This window comes from Bemisia tabaci, chromosome 6 (genome assembly GCF_918797505.1).
Source record: "Bemisia tabaci chromosome 6, PGI_BMITA_v3".
Classification (NCBI taxonomy): domain Eukaryota; kingdom Metazoa; phylum Arthropoda; class Insecta; order Hemiptera; family Aleyrodidae; genus Bemisia; species Bemisia tabaci.
Window position 1 is genome coordinate 22,694,546 of NC_092798.1, and position 14,375 is coordinate 22,708,920.

General features: G+C 39.4%; 1 protein-coding gene across 9 annotated transcripts in view; it reads left to right on the plus strand.

Moving 5' to 3' along the window:
* LOC109042749 (homeobox protein prospero) overlaps positions 1-14,375 on the plus strand; it is a 153,206-nt gene that overhangs the window by 9,280 nt on the left and 129,551 nt on the right. For 6 of the 9 annotated variants that reach the window (XM_019059686.2, XM_072301155.1, XM_072301156.1 and 3 more), the window contains exons 2-3: positions 7,103-7,176; positions 7,833-7,887. In XM_019059686.2, coding sequence (XP_018915231.2) covers positions 7,853-7,887 — 35 coding nt within the window. In that variant the 5' untranslated portion in view covers positions 7,103-7,176; positions 7,833-7,852. The remainder of the gene's footprint in view (positions 1-7,102; positions 7,177-7,832; positions 7,888-14,375) is intronic. The other 3 variants (XM_072301158.1, XM_072301160.1, XM_072301161.1) reach the window with 1 other exon arrangement.

The following is a 14,375-nucleotide window of genomic DNA, read 5'->3' on the forward strand; positions in this document are numbered from 1 at the left end:
AATTTTTTAACCTAAGACTAAAATTACTTACCATTCATCCTAAAAACTACAATGTTTTTCAAAGATGTCTCTCCGGTCTCATGGCAATAATGTGGATGAAAATGGTAACTACCTTAAGACACGTTTGAAATGTTTTAAAAGAGGAAAACACTTTTTGTAGATATTTTACCGAAAGTTTTTGACATCACATTTTTACTAGACAGAGGAAAACTCCATCCGGAAATGACAGTCATCAGATGACTCAAAAAAATAAACTGGTCTACAAGAATTTCTTTTAGTTTCATTAATCTCTTCCAATTTTTCTGAAGATGTTTTCATTCTGCAGTTTTGTTGTTCAGCAAGATATTTCTAAGAATGTGGGTATTACCTTAGAAAGTTAAAAACGCCATCTTACGTGACACACCAAAAGATAAAAAGATGGGAAAAATGATCGCGGTGAAATGCGTTTATATCATATCCAGAAATGGTGGGTTGGTTTGTACCCAACCTCATAGTTAGTAAATAGTCTAAAATCAGGAGCAAAATGATGATTACGCACTACCGACTACACTCTAATTTTGCGGTACAGGCATAATACATTCAGTGCCATAAGTTTATATGATGATGTTATTTAAGATAAGTCAAAAGAGTTAAATAAAAATATTAAAAGCTGAAGTCGAAACATTCGTATTTCTGATTATGCTTCTTGCAGTTCTGCAGTTATATTCTTTTTTTTTAAAATTAAAACAAAATTAGAGATTCTAAAACGCTGAAACGGTGATTTACCGATCGTAGCCACCGATATGTAAGTTAAACGAAAATTTAAAAAAAAAAAATTAAAAAAATAAAAATAAAAAAAAACAGTCGGACGTAATCTTTGAAGTTATTGAGCATATCCTCTGATTTGTGACTGTCTTCATATCGGAATCTTTCACGTTTATATGCGTTAAAAACTGTACAGGCAGTGATACAAATATTACAACGATGCAACTTCAAGATATGGTCCTTTCAGAGGTAATGTGATGGACTCTAGCTTTTTCTCCTTGTTAAGTATACTAATAATAATTAAAGGAAAGTTTAATAAAATGAAATAATAAAAGACGCGGTACGGGCGAAGACGACGGTGGGTGGGAGACGGAGAAGGAGGAGTAAAAATACGAAAAAAGATGGAGAGAAAGGAGATGGAGTCTCTCGAGACTGGACGGGGTTCCGCGAGCATCGCGGTGAGAGGCGGAGGGTCGCGAGGTGCCTTTGCGCAAACGCAAAAGGCCTCTCGCCGCAGTTGACTGGTGGCGCTCTGATAGCGGCAAAGGCTCAAAGTTTCTCGCAAGGTCGCAAGTTCAGTTGCTCGCCGCCGGTGAACACTGCCGAATGTGCGATATCCTCTCAGCAAATGGGCGACAAATATTTTTTTCATTTCAATATGTATCCAAATGCGCTTCATGCCAAATGCATCAAAAACTTCAGGTACACAGGAAGAAAAAAAGTAGCTTTTACAATCCGAAGAATTTGATTGATATGGGACACCAAGAGTTTGCCTCATAAAATCGAACGTTTTTTACTATAGTTTAATTTTTTACTTTTTCCAATCGCGCCTTTTAACAAATGCACCAAAAGAGATGTACCCTGCACTTACAAGTTCGTATGCGCACCGAATGTTCAGTATTCCATCTCGATCAAACAAGGCAAAGCGTCTATTTAAGCAAGATTTCGGTTCCGAAGAAGATCAAACGTTCGGTTATTTTCCTCGAACTTCCCTTATCAGTTCCGTTTAATCGAAGAGTTCGATCTCACGAACCGAAAGTTCTATCCTACAAATTGAAATTTCGCTTTGACAAAAAAACGAATGATTCAACCGGTTCACCGTCTGATTTTTTTTATTTCATCGCAATTTTTTATTGTTTAAGGAGGAGAAAAAGAAAGAGAGGAAGATAGAAAAAGTGAAAAGAATAGAGAGAGAAGGGGAAGAAAATGTTGAGAGAAAAAGTTATTTGATAGAAAATATAAACAATAATAAATTCAATAAAAGCTTTTTTTGTGGGTAAATATCCACTGGTTAGTTTGATGGCATTAAATCTCTTTACTCACAATTATTGAAGATCTATAAAATTTTTGGAAACTGAATAAATGAGAACACCATTGATCACAACCATTTCGTCAATTCAAAGAGAGATGTTGCATGTAAACGTTCAAATGGGTTTGTCAGCCACCGCGTGGAAGAAAAATGAGAATAGGAACAGAGGAAGATTACAAGCAGACAGGATCTAAACGACGGGAAATACTTTACGATGATACAGTTTTGTATTAAACAGTCTGGGGCTACAAATGAGAGCAACTTGCTGCAGGGAAATCCTCAGCTATGAACCATCACATCTCATTAAAGTCGGGGCAAAATTCCAAATACAACGGAAGTTATGCCGTACACCAGCATGGCGAGAACATTATGTATTCTTAAAGACGTCAAAACAGGGGATACTTCCGCAGATAAAATCCCATTAAAATACAAATAAACAATGAACTTTAAGATGAAGGAAAAGTTGAGCGAACATCCTTGGATGTATTCCAAACTTTTAAGCCGGGAGCCTGTCCAGCACTGGAAAAGTCTCGTCGAGGAGCAGGATTTCAGTCGCGAGAAATAATTTTTTCGGAGCCAGGCTGGAAGGAACATTATGAGCTTTTTTGGCTCGGCAGAAATACGACGCGTGTTAGTGCCAAAATCTCTTGGAAGACATATTTTTGGACCGGAGATAATTTTGCGGCCATGTGTGAGCGTATTAAGCGTATTCTTTGCACAAGAGGAAGACTTTTTATCGCGCATCAATTAAGTTTTAGCTACTAGGGATAATGAAGACTCTTGTGTCAGATGATTTATCTAGGCTTTCACGAACAAATAGTCATTCTGATGGTAACCCAACATGAAATAATTGTATTAAGAGTAAATCATTCATTGGCTGCCTTTTAGTCCGTATGTCGCACTGCAGAGACATTGGTGATGGCCTCATTAATTTCCATTCTTTCAAACGAATCTGTATACCCTCCGAATTCACGCAATCTATCCTAAATGAGCAAAATTTATTGTTTCACAGTTGCATCCAATTTTTTTTTTTTTTTTTTTTCTTGTTTATTTTTATTTTGTACATCGATTGGCTGAGGAGCAATACCGCCTATCTGCCAACTAACGATTTTCAGGACGAAGAAAGTTCGCCATTTTTGTAATATTTAGGTGAGCTATATACGTATTCTTTTATACATTAATGCGTCATTACAATGCTCCCATGCCGCATTGGGAAAAAATAAAAATATCAGCTTGCCTATTTTATATTGTAGAACGCGGCAAAGTAGGTAGCTATAATTAACTCATTTACGCCAAAATTTTCAGTTAGGCTATTTTGTTCCTTAGCCCTTAATATGTATTTATGAGTTTTGATGGTATTAAAATATTCAATTAAAAACCGAGCTAAGCAGATACAATTTTTCTTTCCAATCAACAAAAATACACAAACAAAAATCAAGAGAAAATTCATGAAACTGCGAAAGTTAGCGGTTGACACATGGATTACATTTTGCAGTAAGGAACTACTATCTTTGGCTCTTCTGTAGAAGCACCTTCCTTTATAGGGAAACCGACGGCATATAAGTTGTTTCTAAAATGAGCCAGGTCTAGTGGTTCCTTATTGCTAAATGTGATCCACATTTCCAGAGCAGTAATTCTGGTTTAGGGGTACCAGTGCCGGTTTGACTCTTGACGCGAGCTTTTGCCCGTGTGAATTTGAGTTTCCCGTCGCCAGAATCCTCGCCTCATCGTGAATCTTTAAGGAGATGAGAATTTCTCGAGCTTTCCTTGCTCTTAACGGACGAGGAAGCTGGAGTGTGAAGGGAAGCAATTAAAACAGTGGTAAAACGCTGGTGGATGTGTAATACGATGTACGGTACTAATTTGCTGGATGGCGAGCAGTTTGACTCTGTTAGGACATCTTAAGAGCGGCACCCGGGTCCTCGAGGCCTCCTTCACCTTACGGCCCGGACTGGGGGGAGGGGGAAGGGGGCGCCACGAAATGAGACGAGAGGGGGACCCAAGAGTCTCGATGGCGTCTACTTTGCAGCCCTCCCTTGCATTCGACTGCAAGTGCAGTGCACTGCCGCCAAGTTTTCGCGCTTTCCTAAGTTTCGGGCCGGTATGATCTCGAAGAATGCCATTTACCATATGACCTCTGGATCGATAGGTAAGGATGGCGATTAGGTGTCGCAGAGCGCCCGGGCGCGCTGTAAAGCGACTCGAATGTATGTATGATCTCGAAGAAAAGTGATAAGTATTTAAATTGTTAAGCACTTCTCTCAATATTTACGTCTTAAGAATGGCCCGCTGGCATTATAGGAATTTAAGCAATATTTTAAATATTTTCCCTCAAAAATGTTGCGTTTAAAGCAATTGGCGCAATAGGGAGCTTGAGATTAGGTTCTAATTTTGAGATTTTATATGTACACATGACATTCGACAAAAGATGTTTTTTTAGCAATTAACTAACGATAATTGGAAATTTTTATTTATTCTTTAGCAGTCAAGCTCAAAACTTCTCTCTCTATGAATCATTTTTCATGTAAAATTTGAAAGTGGGAACATGAGAGTAGATTCCTAATATTTTTACTTTGTCTAATGTCCCAGTCAACCTGTTTACAAAAGAAAAAAAGAAGGATTCAATTGATATAAAAGGAACTTCTTTTGAAACAGAAATGCATTCTTTCTGTAACGAACACGGTTTTTTTGCGGGAAATATTCATTAAGATGTATCTTTCAATGCCGTTAACAACTTTTCTCGGCTTATCTGCGTATAGTGGGCAAAAGGAAGCTATTATAGCAGCTTTACTGAAGTATACAAGAATATGATTCTATTCAATTCAATTCTCAAGGACCAAGCGGTTTAAACAATTTTTCTTAACTCAGAGGAACAATTCAATATATGAGTCTGAAAAATTATTTGAAAGAAAAACGAAAGAAAAAAACAGGGAAGGATAAGAATCGCAGGAATCATTCAATCGGCTTGGATATATATCATAAAAAAATAAAGTAAACTAGTAGACGATAGTATTTTTTTTATCGATATCCACGCTCTTCCTTCATTGAAATACCATCATTAATGAGAATGCGACTAAATCAGCACGCGGGGTAGTTTTTGACCTGCTCGGCCAGAAATGAAGGCGCACGTGTGCAACTACCAATCCGCCCATAAAAGCTGCGTTTCTTTTTTTCAAAGCTAAATTTACAATATACACAGAGTTCATTAGGAATTTTGCTCAATTGTAATCGTGCGTCAACTTCAACACTTAAAAAATAATTACAACAAAATTCATTTTCTTTCGGTCGGTATTTCTTTTCCTTTCTTTGCAAGTTAATATCTTATTAGGAGTTGAAAGAAACGACTGAGACCGGCGAACTTGAATAAAATTTAAGCCTCAAGATTACAGCCCACTCAACGCTATTTCAGCAATTAAAAGTGAAAAATCCTGACCCCGAGCAAAGTCGAAGCGGGGGTAAATTAAGAGAGGCCGTTTCGGTCCCCACGCAGCCGTGGCGGTGCCCGATGCACAACCGGACGTATTCCTCCAAAAGAAACTATCTGTATCATGACGTGAGCCCTGTTATGCATGTATCCTTATGGGTCTCAGGGCTCATGTCTCAACGCACATAGTTCCGTTCGGCAGAAATACGTCCAACTTAAAGGTCGCGAAATCTCGCAAACCTCCTACGGGTGTACAGTGCACACATTCGCGTAGCTCTTTCATCCCCCATCGCGCGGTTGCCAAACCGCCCACCCAAACATCCCCTCGCATCGATTTAAAAGCGAGCGATTTCCCCGATCGGCAGCGTCGCCCGACTGCATTGCCTACCTAATCAGGGCCGCTATTCCTGTTTTTCTACTAATGAGATTTCCCCCTTTTCCCTTTTTATTCGGGAACAAACGGCGGACGGATGTTTCCTCAGGATCGGCGCGCCGTTTTTGCCCGTAGGAAAATCGACGCGGATACGTAACATTTATTCCGCGTCTGCTTAAAAACATCCTCCTCGGCGCGTCTTCATAGACAATTGCCCGGCTAGATGTGTAGGCTTTGTCTCCCACCCCCTTCCGCGAGTTCTATCCTGAAAGTTGGAGGAACTATCGAGAGTTACAACTAGTGCGGGTAATTAGCCGATAGTATTAGCTTCTCGTTTCCATTGTCCCGAGGGCTAGCGCTGGCATGGTGTCTCCGAGTCGGGAAATGTCGTCGCCCATCTGAAGTAAGGGCGTACCTCAATTTTTGCATGAGCCCTGTTCTCCGTTTATTTCCATGCTTTTCAGGATGCTTTTTCGTCCTTACGTCAGAGAAACGACGATGTATCTGCTTCCCCTTGCTCCCTTGCTCATTGAAATTCGAATCTCTGACTCCGGGTGAAAACGGTCCTGCTGATTTCCTCAAAATGGCTTAAATACGAAGAATGGTGAATACTTGTTGGGGTTCAACCGATGAGGACACTATCTCCATTCTCAGGAACTGGTGAACGATAACTACGGTAGTGAGAAAAAGTTAGTGAGGAACATTCTTCAATGGAAAGCCCATGGAGAAAACATTTTCCGCGAGAAATATTCAAAACATGACCTCTGGGAATGATATTACCGTCTTCAATATTTGATGCCTTCATCTAGTCTGTAAGTCATATGCTTAAATCAACGCGGAAAGGCCTTATATTTTAATTATTTAAATATTGTGTTCTGCAGTATGTTAAAGCAATTTTAAGGTACCCATCATGCACTCATTATTTTCATGCCCCTGGGATAAGTTTGTAATTCAATCAAGTTCAAGGCTATCCCGCTGAAAAAAGACTAATTTATTTCAAAACTTTCTTTAATATTTAAACAAAATTGCTCTCTTTCAGATATAGATACAAGGAAAATTTAATTTCCATGTATTTATATGCAGAGTATTGCGGAGATTTAAAAATGTCTCTATTTATAGTTTTATTTAACCTGAGGGGATGACTTATTTGCGGCTGTAACCAACGAAATACAACAATTTTGTCAAGTCTTGTTTCTGGTGCAATACGTACTCTGTCACGGGTATCTTATTTGTTCGTTTCTTTTGTTCACAGTGCTGTATTTTTTCTCAAGAACCACGGAATCAAACAGTCAAAATTCAGAACGGAGCGCCTTCACCTTTCCCTGGGTAAGCATAACTGAATCTCTCAGTCATAAATTATGTTCTATTTGCATGTTTATAAGTCAGAGGTATAATATAGGTATATATTGAGTCAAATTTGCGGTGAGAAAAATTAGGGTAAAAGGATTACAGAACGCTCCAACTTTCTCTTTTTCTTCATTCTGAGCAATTTTTTTCTTCCTCATCTCCTCCTCCTCCTTTTCTATTTTATAAGAAACCCCTTCATCACACCGTGCGATGGCACGTATTGCTTCCCTCCCAGTTTCCCTGAATTTAATCTCTTGAGGGACGGCGCAGACTTCTCGGGAATGTTGAATCAAATCTGCTTTACTGATGCGCAACGCTCTCATTGGTGAATAATTTGCAATACGCACCGACGCACCCATGTATGAAAAATTGTGGATTAAAAATGGCGTGTCTTAAAGGACAATTCGGAGATGAGTCGGATCAATTTTCTTCATAAATTAAGGGATGAAATTCTGTGCATAATGGTCCAATTTCAGAGTGACGAGTACACAATATAAAGCGGGATTTTTTTCCATGTCAGAGAGAAATTGCAAGAATAATATGTGCAGTGGGCAAAATTTAGAATGGCATAAGTTTTGCTAATCGTGTTTGTGGTTAATTTTTTCAATCTTTACTTTACCGAAATTGATTTGCAGATTCTTCCGATTAACCTGATATGTTCCACGACCCTGAAATCTCACCGCATCAATGGTATGTACTGAACAGATTACCTTGCGAGAATATAGGAGAGAAAACAAGCATTTTCATGGGTATTCCTCCTTCCTAGAAAATGCGTCTGTGTTTTGTGATATCTCATCCTCGAACTATAGTGTCTTTGCCTCAAATCAAAATGCCGAGCATGAATGATGCTAGTCTCGATGTCCCCAAGCAACGAAAAAAATGCCGTTTTCACACCTTAAAAAAACTACAAAATTTGAAACATAGGCTGTGAAATATAGATTAATCTTGGTGGAGATTAAATCAGCCCCGTTTCACAGATACGCAAAGTTCAATAATAATTCTTCCATTTAGGCTAGGTAGTAACAACTGACAAGACCCTTTATATTCATAGATTTTGAGAGAAGTAAGGATGTAATGGAGGTGTGAGTAGGATGGCATAATTTGTCACAGCGTAAAAAGATAGTATTCCGGTAAGTAAGTGAAATCTTTACCGACCGATTAAACGTATAATATTCCAAAAAGCATCTTTTGTTTCCAAGTTTGCACTAAAACGCACTTTCAAGAGGGGAGTGAGTGAGAGAGACGGAAATATGAGCTCTGGGCTGGAGGGGGAGCGGAGAGGACTAGAGCAGGGCAAATTTGCAAAGAGTTGATGAAATCTTGAATATGTCACTAAGACAATGGCCTCAGCCTCCCTCTCTTCACTAAAGAAATCGCACAAAGAAGTGGATAAAGCCCTGGAGCGGGGAAGAAAGGAAGAAGAAGAATAATGAAAAACGCGAATTCGCCTCAACCCTCTCCTTACCACTCGGCGACGGAAGCGAGAGAGACGCAGATGAGAGTCATCCCTGTCGAAATATATTGTTGGGAAAAAGGAGTGAAAAAATTAAGTGAAAGATTTCTTTGTTTTAGACTTGATTTATTTTGTGTCCATTGTTTCGGCGCTAACAACGGTTCGCGCGACGTGTGCAATTATCGTGTACTCCGGCGTATATACACTCATTCACGCGTTCTAAACATGCAAAGCCAAGAGGTGTGTGAGAGTTATGTCATTCCTAATTTGTCAATTCGCTGTCTTTGCGAGTTGTCAGCAGGTTCAAAGCGCGGACTGAAAGGGGGAGTCGGCCCTTTAAAACTACTAATTTTTAGCGGTTACGCTCGTGGTAAATTCGTTGATCTTCTCACAAAAGTACCGCGCTTGAAGTATAACTGTGGAAACTCGTTCTCAGGAGCGAATGGAAGAATTTAGAAATTCTTCGAAACTTCCAATTTGCGCCTCCCAGCGAATCTAACTAAAGTGTTTCCGAGTGAAAGTAATAAATTATTCTATTCTCAATATTCTGGAGTATCCTCAAAATAATATACGATTTGTACAATAGGTAAATCAATCACGTAATGCTTCCATTTGCACTATCAAATTAATGACGTGTTCCGCATGTTTATTACATATTAACAGCAATTTGCGAGTAAAAAAGTGAGTACGCTAGAAGGGGACGTTCGAGTATTACGGGAGGTTTTTTGACAGATTTTTTACCACTTACCCTCCCCTTCTGTAAGGCACTCGCAAAACAGCCTACTCTCTCACCCCCCCCCCCCCCGAATTTCGTAAAATTTGCAGGACCCCCTTCTCCGGATTTTTTATTTTCCAAAGAACAAATGTATCCCAAAAAGTAGCTGAAAAATGTATTCAGAATAACACTTTTTTTTTTTTTCATAATGGGAGATTTACGAAATACTGAGCTTGCATCCCCATTCCCTTCGTCATATCTGATAAGGTAAAGTCACAATTAGACCTCTCCTCCAAGTAGCTTTCGCAATACTCGAATGGCCCCCATCTTGCTGAAAATAAGAAAGGTGACAGAAGAGAAGAAAGTAAGTATACACGGAGAGAGGAAATTCATGTCACCGATTGGCATTTCCCTAATCGACGAAAGCGGAAGGAGATAAAGCCGGTCTTTCTCGATTGGTGGCGCGGTCACCGCGGGAAAAAACACAATGCCGCAGTTGTGAAAAGATGGACTTGCGGCACTCCTCGTGACAATCTTGGGAAAAGGCAGGAGCGATAAGTTATCTGCTGCGCGGTTATCGGTGAAGAAACATCGGTCCATCCCGACCAACAGGAAGCAGCGACAGGAAGAAGATCAAAGTCAACCTCCCTCATCCTTAATATCATATCATTTGAAAAACGAATGGGCTTTATCAAGTTATTGGCGGTTTTGCGTTTCAGCCCTCTTTCTCGGCCTCCTCCATCCTGGACGGCTCGACTCAAAGAGTTAGCCAACCAGAAAGCTGATAAATCTCAATCGGTGGCAGCAACGGCTCTAGTTGGCAACACTGGGGTTTGTCCCGGCTAAAACATTACTAATAATAATCGATATTTATAGAATAGGGCTTTCTCACCTAGAATCGGTTTTTCATTATGGGTTTAAATGGAGAAATTAGAATGTTGCCATTTTGCAAGAATTGCACTGGAAAAAAAACACATTGAATCTAGAGTCCAGACTCTTGAAAACATTGACAAGAAAAAATAGTCTTGATTCAATGAGATTTAAGCTTAAATCAGAAGGAAATCCGCTCAAATTAAGAGGCTTGCTTCTTGATTTAAGCAAAAATCCGATTGAATCAAGAGTATTTTTTCTTGTCGATGTTTTTAAGAGTCTGGACTCTAGATCCAATGTGTTTTTTTTTTCCAGTGTGCCACTAAACAGTAATGCCGTTTCCGACCAAAATTTGGTGGATAAAAATTCTCTGACCGCGCTTGGGAATGTAATTGTGTATTTTAGAAATTGCTCATGGATATCTCAAAATTTAGAGTGTAAGTTAGTTAAAATTATATATCGCCTCAAAAGATTTGCATTAATGCGATTCTTCAACATTGACGAGAATCATTTTAAGGTCAATATTGATTGATTCTTTGATTTGGTACGAACAAAATTTTCTTTTATATTTCCATCCATTTCATCCATAATTTTCATCTATTTTATTCCCTTCTAGATAGTGCAAAATGTATACAGTTTTAAAAAAATGAATAAATAAAACATTTTGAATGTGGAAATATTGTTCTAATTAACAATTTGGGCAAATATAAAGGAGGCGCGGTTCGTGCGGTGTATATGACAAATGCAAAAATGAAAAAATTCACCTGCAAAAACATGGCCCGCAGGCCGCAAATAATACAAAACAAAAAGTGAAAATGAGAGTTAAATGAGTAATACTGATGCTGATTACAAGCGAGTGAAATTTCCTTCAAAACAACGAGTAGGCCACAAATGGGCAAGGCCAACTGAAACGTTTGAATAGTTGACTACCATACCAGGCGTTCTGAGCCCTCGTCTACATTGATGTGGACTCCACTCTCGAGAGCAGCTGCACGGATGATTGTGTGCGGCACGCTGCCTACCTAGCCGGGCGTTTTATACGCTCAACTTTTCCGCGAGGACTCACCGGGAGGGTCGAGGACTCGAGGTGGGACGATCAGCTACTTGACAGAAGGTGTGCGTTGTGTTGCATATACTGGCATATGTTGGGCGTTTTATGTCGGTAAGATGTCATCGCGTCGCGTCCGTAGCTACGTTTATTCCATGCCTATGCTAGCGAAGGGATTAAAATCTCGCAGATTTCTTTAAACATCGATTTTCTTTTATTCTTTCTCTCCTCTTCATCCCGTTTTGACGACCATCCATGATATCCTTTTTTTACTGTAAATCAATCAATTAATTGCGAATTTAAAAAGCATCGCGTGAAAAAGACATCTGTTCACTTCATTCAAAATGCATATAATAGGATAAAATTAATTCACTGAGAGAAATCGAAGTTATATTGCTTTTATTTCCTTATACTGAGATCTATACCGACTGACCGACGAGCAAACTCCTCGTTTCGCGCTAAACGTTTCTATTTATGCTCACACGACTCCATACCTCATGTCGTTAAAAAACTTTTAAAGGGGGCGTCCTTTATTTCTTGAATAAAAAATTGGCCGTAGGAATGATTTCAGTTTCATAGAAACGCGTTCAGTCACCTCCAAACTGAGTCATCCGACATTTTTTCTTCAGATGCATGATGACACTACCCGTAAAAAGGTCAATGTAAGTAGACGCATAATTTACCAGGTTAGCCACTTGCTTGCAGCTCATAATTTTCCGCCACGATCAGTGCCTGCTCGGCAGTGGGGTGGCGTGCTTTGCGATGTATCGACTGATCGGCCATTTAAACCTATGGAAAAGGATCGATAAACAGGGTGTTCGTAGCGAATACCTTAATAATCGATTCTTTACCATGAGCTTAAATGATATAACAATCGATATATCGCAATTCACGCCACGGCAACGCCACTGCTGCTCGGAGTGAATAACCGGGATGATGAATGCAGCTTGCACGCACGCTGCAATACAATCGCTGAAAATCTGCCGTTCACATGAATGAGCGGTTTTCTTTTTTCTTCTTTTTTGGAAAAAAGGTGCCTGTGTATTCAAATCTGCGTGGGTGGAAAATTAATATTGCCATTTTTTTAATCACAGTATCTTGCATGAATAATGGCGGTTATATAATAACTGAGTTGGTGTCCACATGAAGCTATTTTTGAAATTTTAACACAAACCTGTTTCGAGGCTATAAATAACTCTTCCAATTGAGATTTTCTAACTTGTTTCTCTTTTCGCGTGCTTCCGTAACAACAGCCTTTTTGCATCATTGATTTGTGGGTTGATGAGAAACCTTGGTATCTGATCAATGCGTAGGTTGATCTGATGTGAACTTTCAAAATAACATCATAGCCATCCCGCGCGAATATTAAGATGAGGAAAGCTCAATCCGACTGCCTGTCGTAAAAGAATGTTTTATTTATTACATGATAGATGCGTGGTTTTGCATTTTGGTTATCAATATATAGTGCCGTGTTGGTTTTCATACAAGTCCCACAAACTAGAGCCCATTTACCTGAATTGTCACATCATGAGGATTCTTTCGAGGGGTATAGAATAGGAAAAAGTACCCTGAAAATTAGAGAAAGAGTTTGCAGTCAAGAAGATTTTCTTTATCTTACGAATCAAGAAGAAAATTGCTCGAATCAAGCAGGTTTTCGATTGATATATGATACTTTCTTCAAGCTGCAAGCCTATTTTTCTCATAGTTTCCAAGAAATTTCTTGGCGGCAAATTTAATAATATTTTTGTGAGAAATATTCCATGTCGCAGAGCTTTCAAAAATAGGAGTTTGATAGTGATAAATGGCAATTAAGTAGCCATTAACAATTCAACAAATAGGTGATGAAAGAAGTCCAAAATAGTTGTCAAGAATAGCGATCTCATAGCAATAAATATCAATTAAATAGCTATTTCGTATTCAAAAATCGAATACGAATATTCATAGCAAGTTTGTACATCACATGTAAATTAAAATCGCTGTTAGGAAGACGTTTTTTAGCAATAAAAATACAGTAAATTGACTATAAATAGCTTATTTCAATCATCAATCAATCTTCAATCCTCTTCCATCAATTTTAAAATTCCCTTACATGGGTGAATCATCACTGGAAAAAAAACACATTTGATCTAGAGTCCAGACTCTTAAAAACATTGACAAGAAAAAGTACTCTTGATTCAATCAGAATCTAGTTTAAATCAAGAACCAAGCCTCTTAATATAAGCGGATTTCGTTTTGATTCAAGCAAAAATCCGATTGAATCAAGAGTATTTTTTCTTGTCAATGTTTTCAAGAGTCTGGACTCTAGATCCAATGTGGTTTTTCTTCCAGTTATAGATGAATCATGTCCTTGTTTTCAAATAAGAGAATCAACAGGTTGATTTCGATTAGTGGTGACGTCACCATGGAGTTTCTCCGTCATATCGAAGTGGATGGGTAAATAACAATGCCGTAACCTCTTCCGATACAATCAATGAGAATAAATCGATATAAATCGCTGTTTTGCGACTTCAGATTGGTTGGCGTCGAGTTCCCGACGCACGTGGATCGACGCCCGCGGGCATAAAATCACGCATAGATGAGCCGCGTCGCTTGGCCACCCGAATATATAAATACACGCAATTACGCGCGCAGCACCGAGACGGAACCGGGGCCCGGGGGGTGGGGGTGGGGGGAGCCTAAAAATGCCGTAAGAAAACGACGCCGACCAATGGGAAGCGGCCCGGCGCGCCACCAATCACGAGCTCTCTCTCTCCTCAGCCTCCTTTGGCGCAATAAAAAACCGTCGGGGGCCGGAGGGGGGAGCTAGCGCGGGATCGTGATTTTACACCGATCCTCACTATCGAGCCGCTCGTGCTGCGCGATAGCGACCGGCACCCGTTCGAATAATGATGGTGTTTGCGTCGACGATGTTTTTTTAAACTTTAGCGACGATTTCGGAATTTGTCTCTAGGTTTTAAAAATCTTGAAAAATAATTTGGGAAAGTTAAATTAGTCCACAAACACTGGGGGAAAAAAACACATTGGATCTAGAGTCCAGACTCTTAAAAACATCGACAAGAAAAAATACTCTTGATTCAATCAGATCTAAGCTT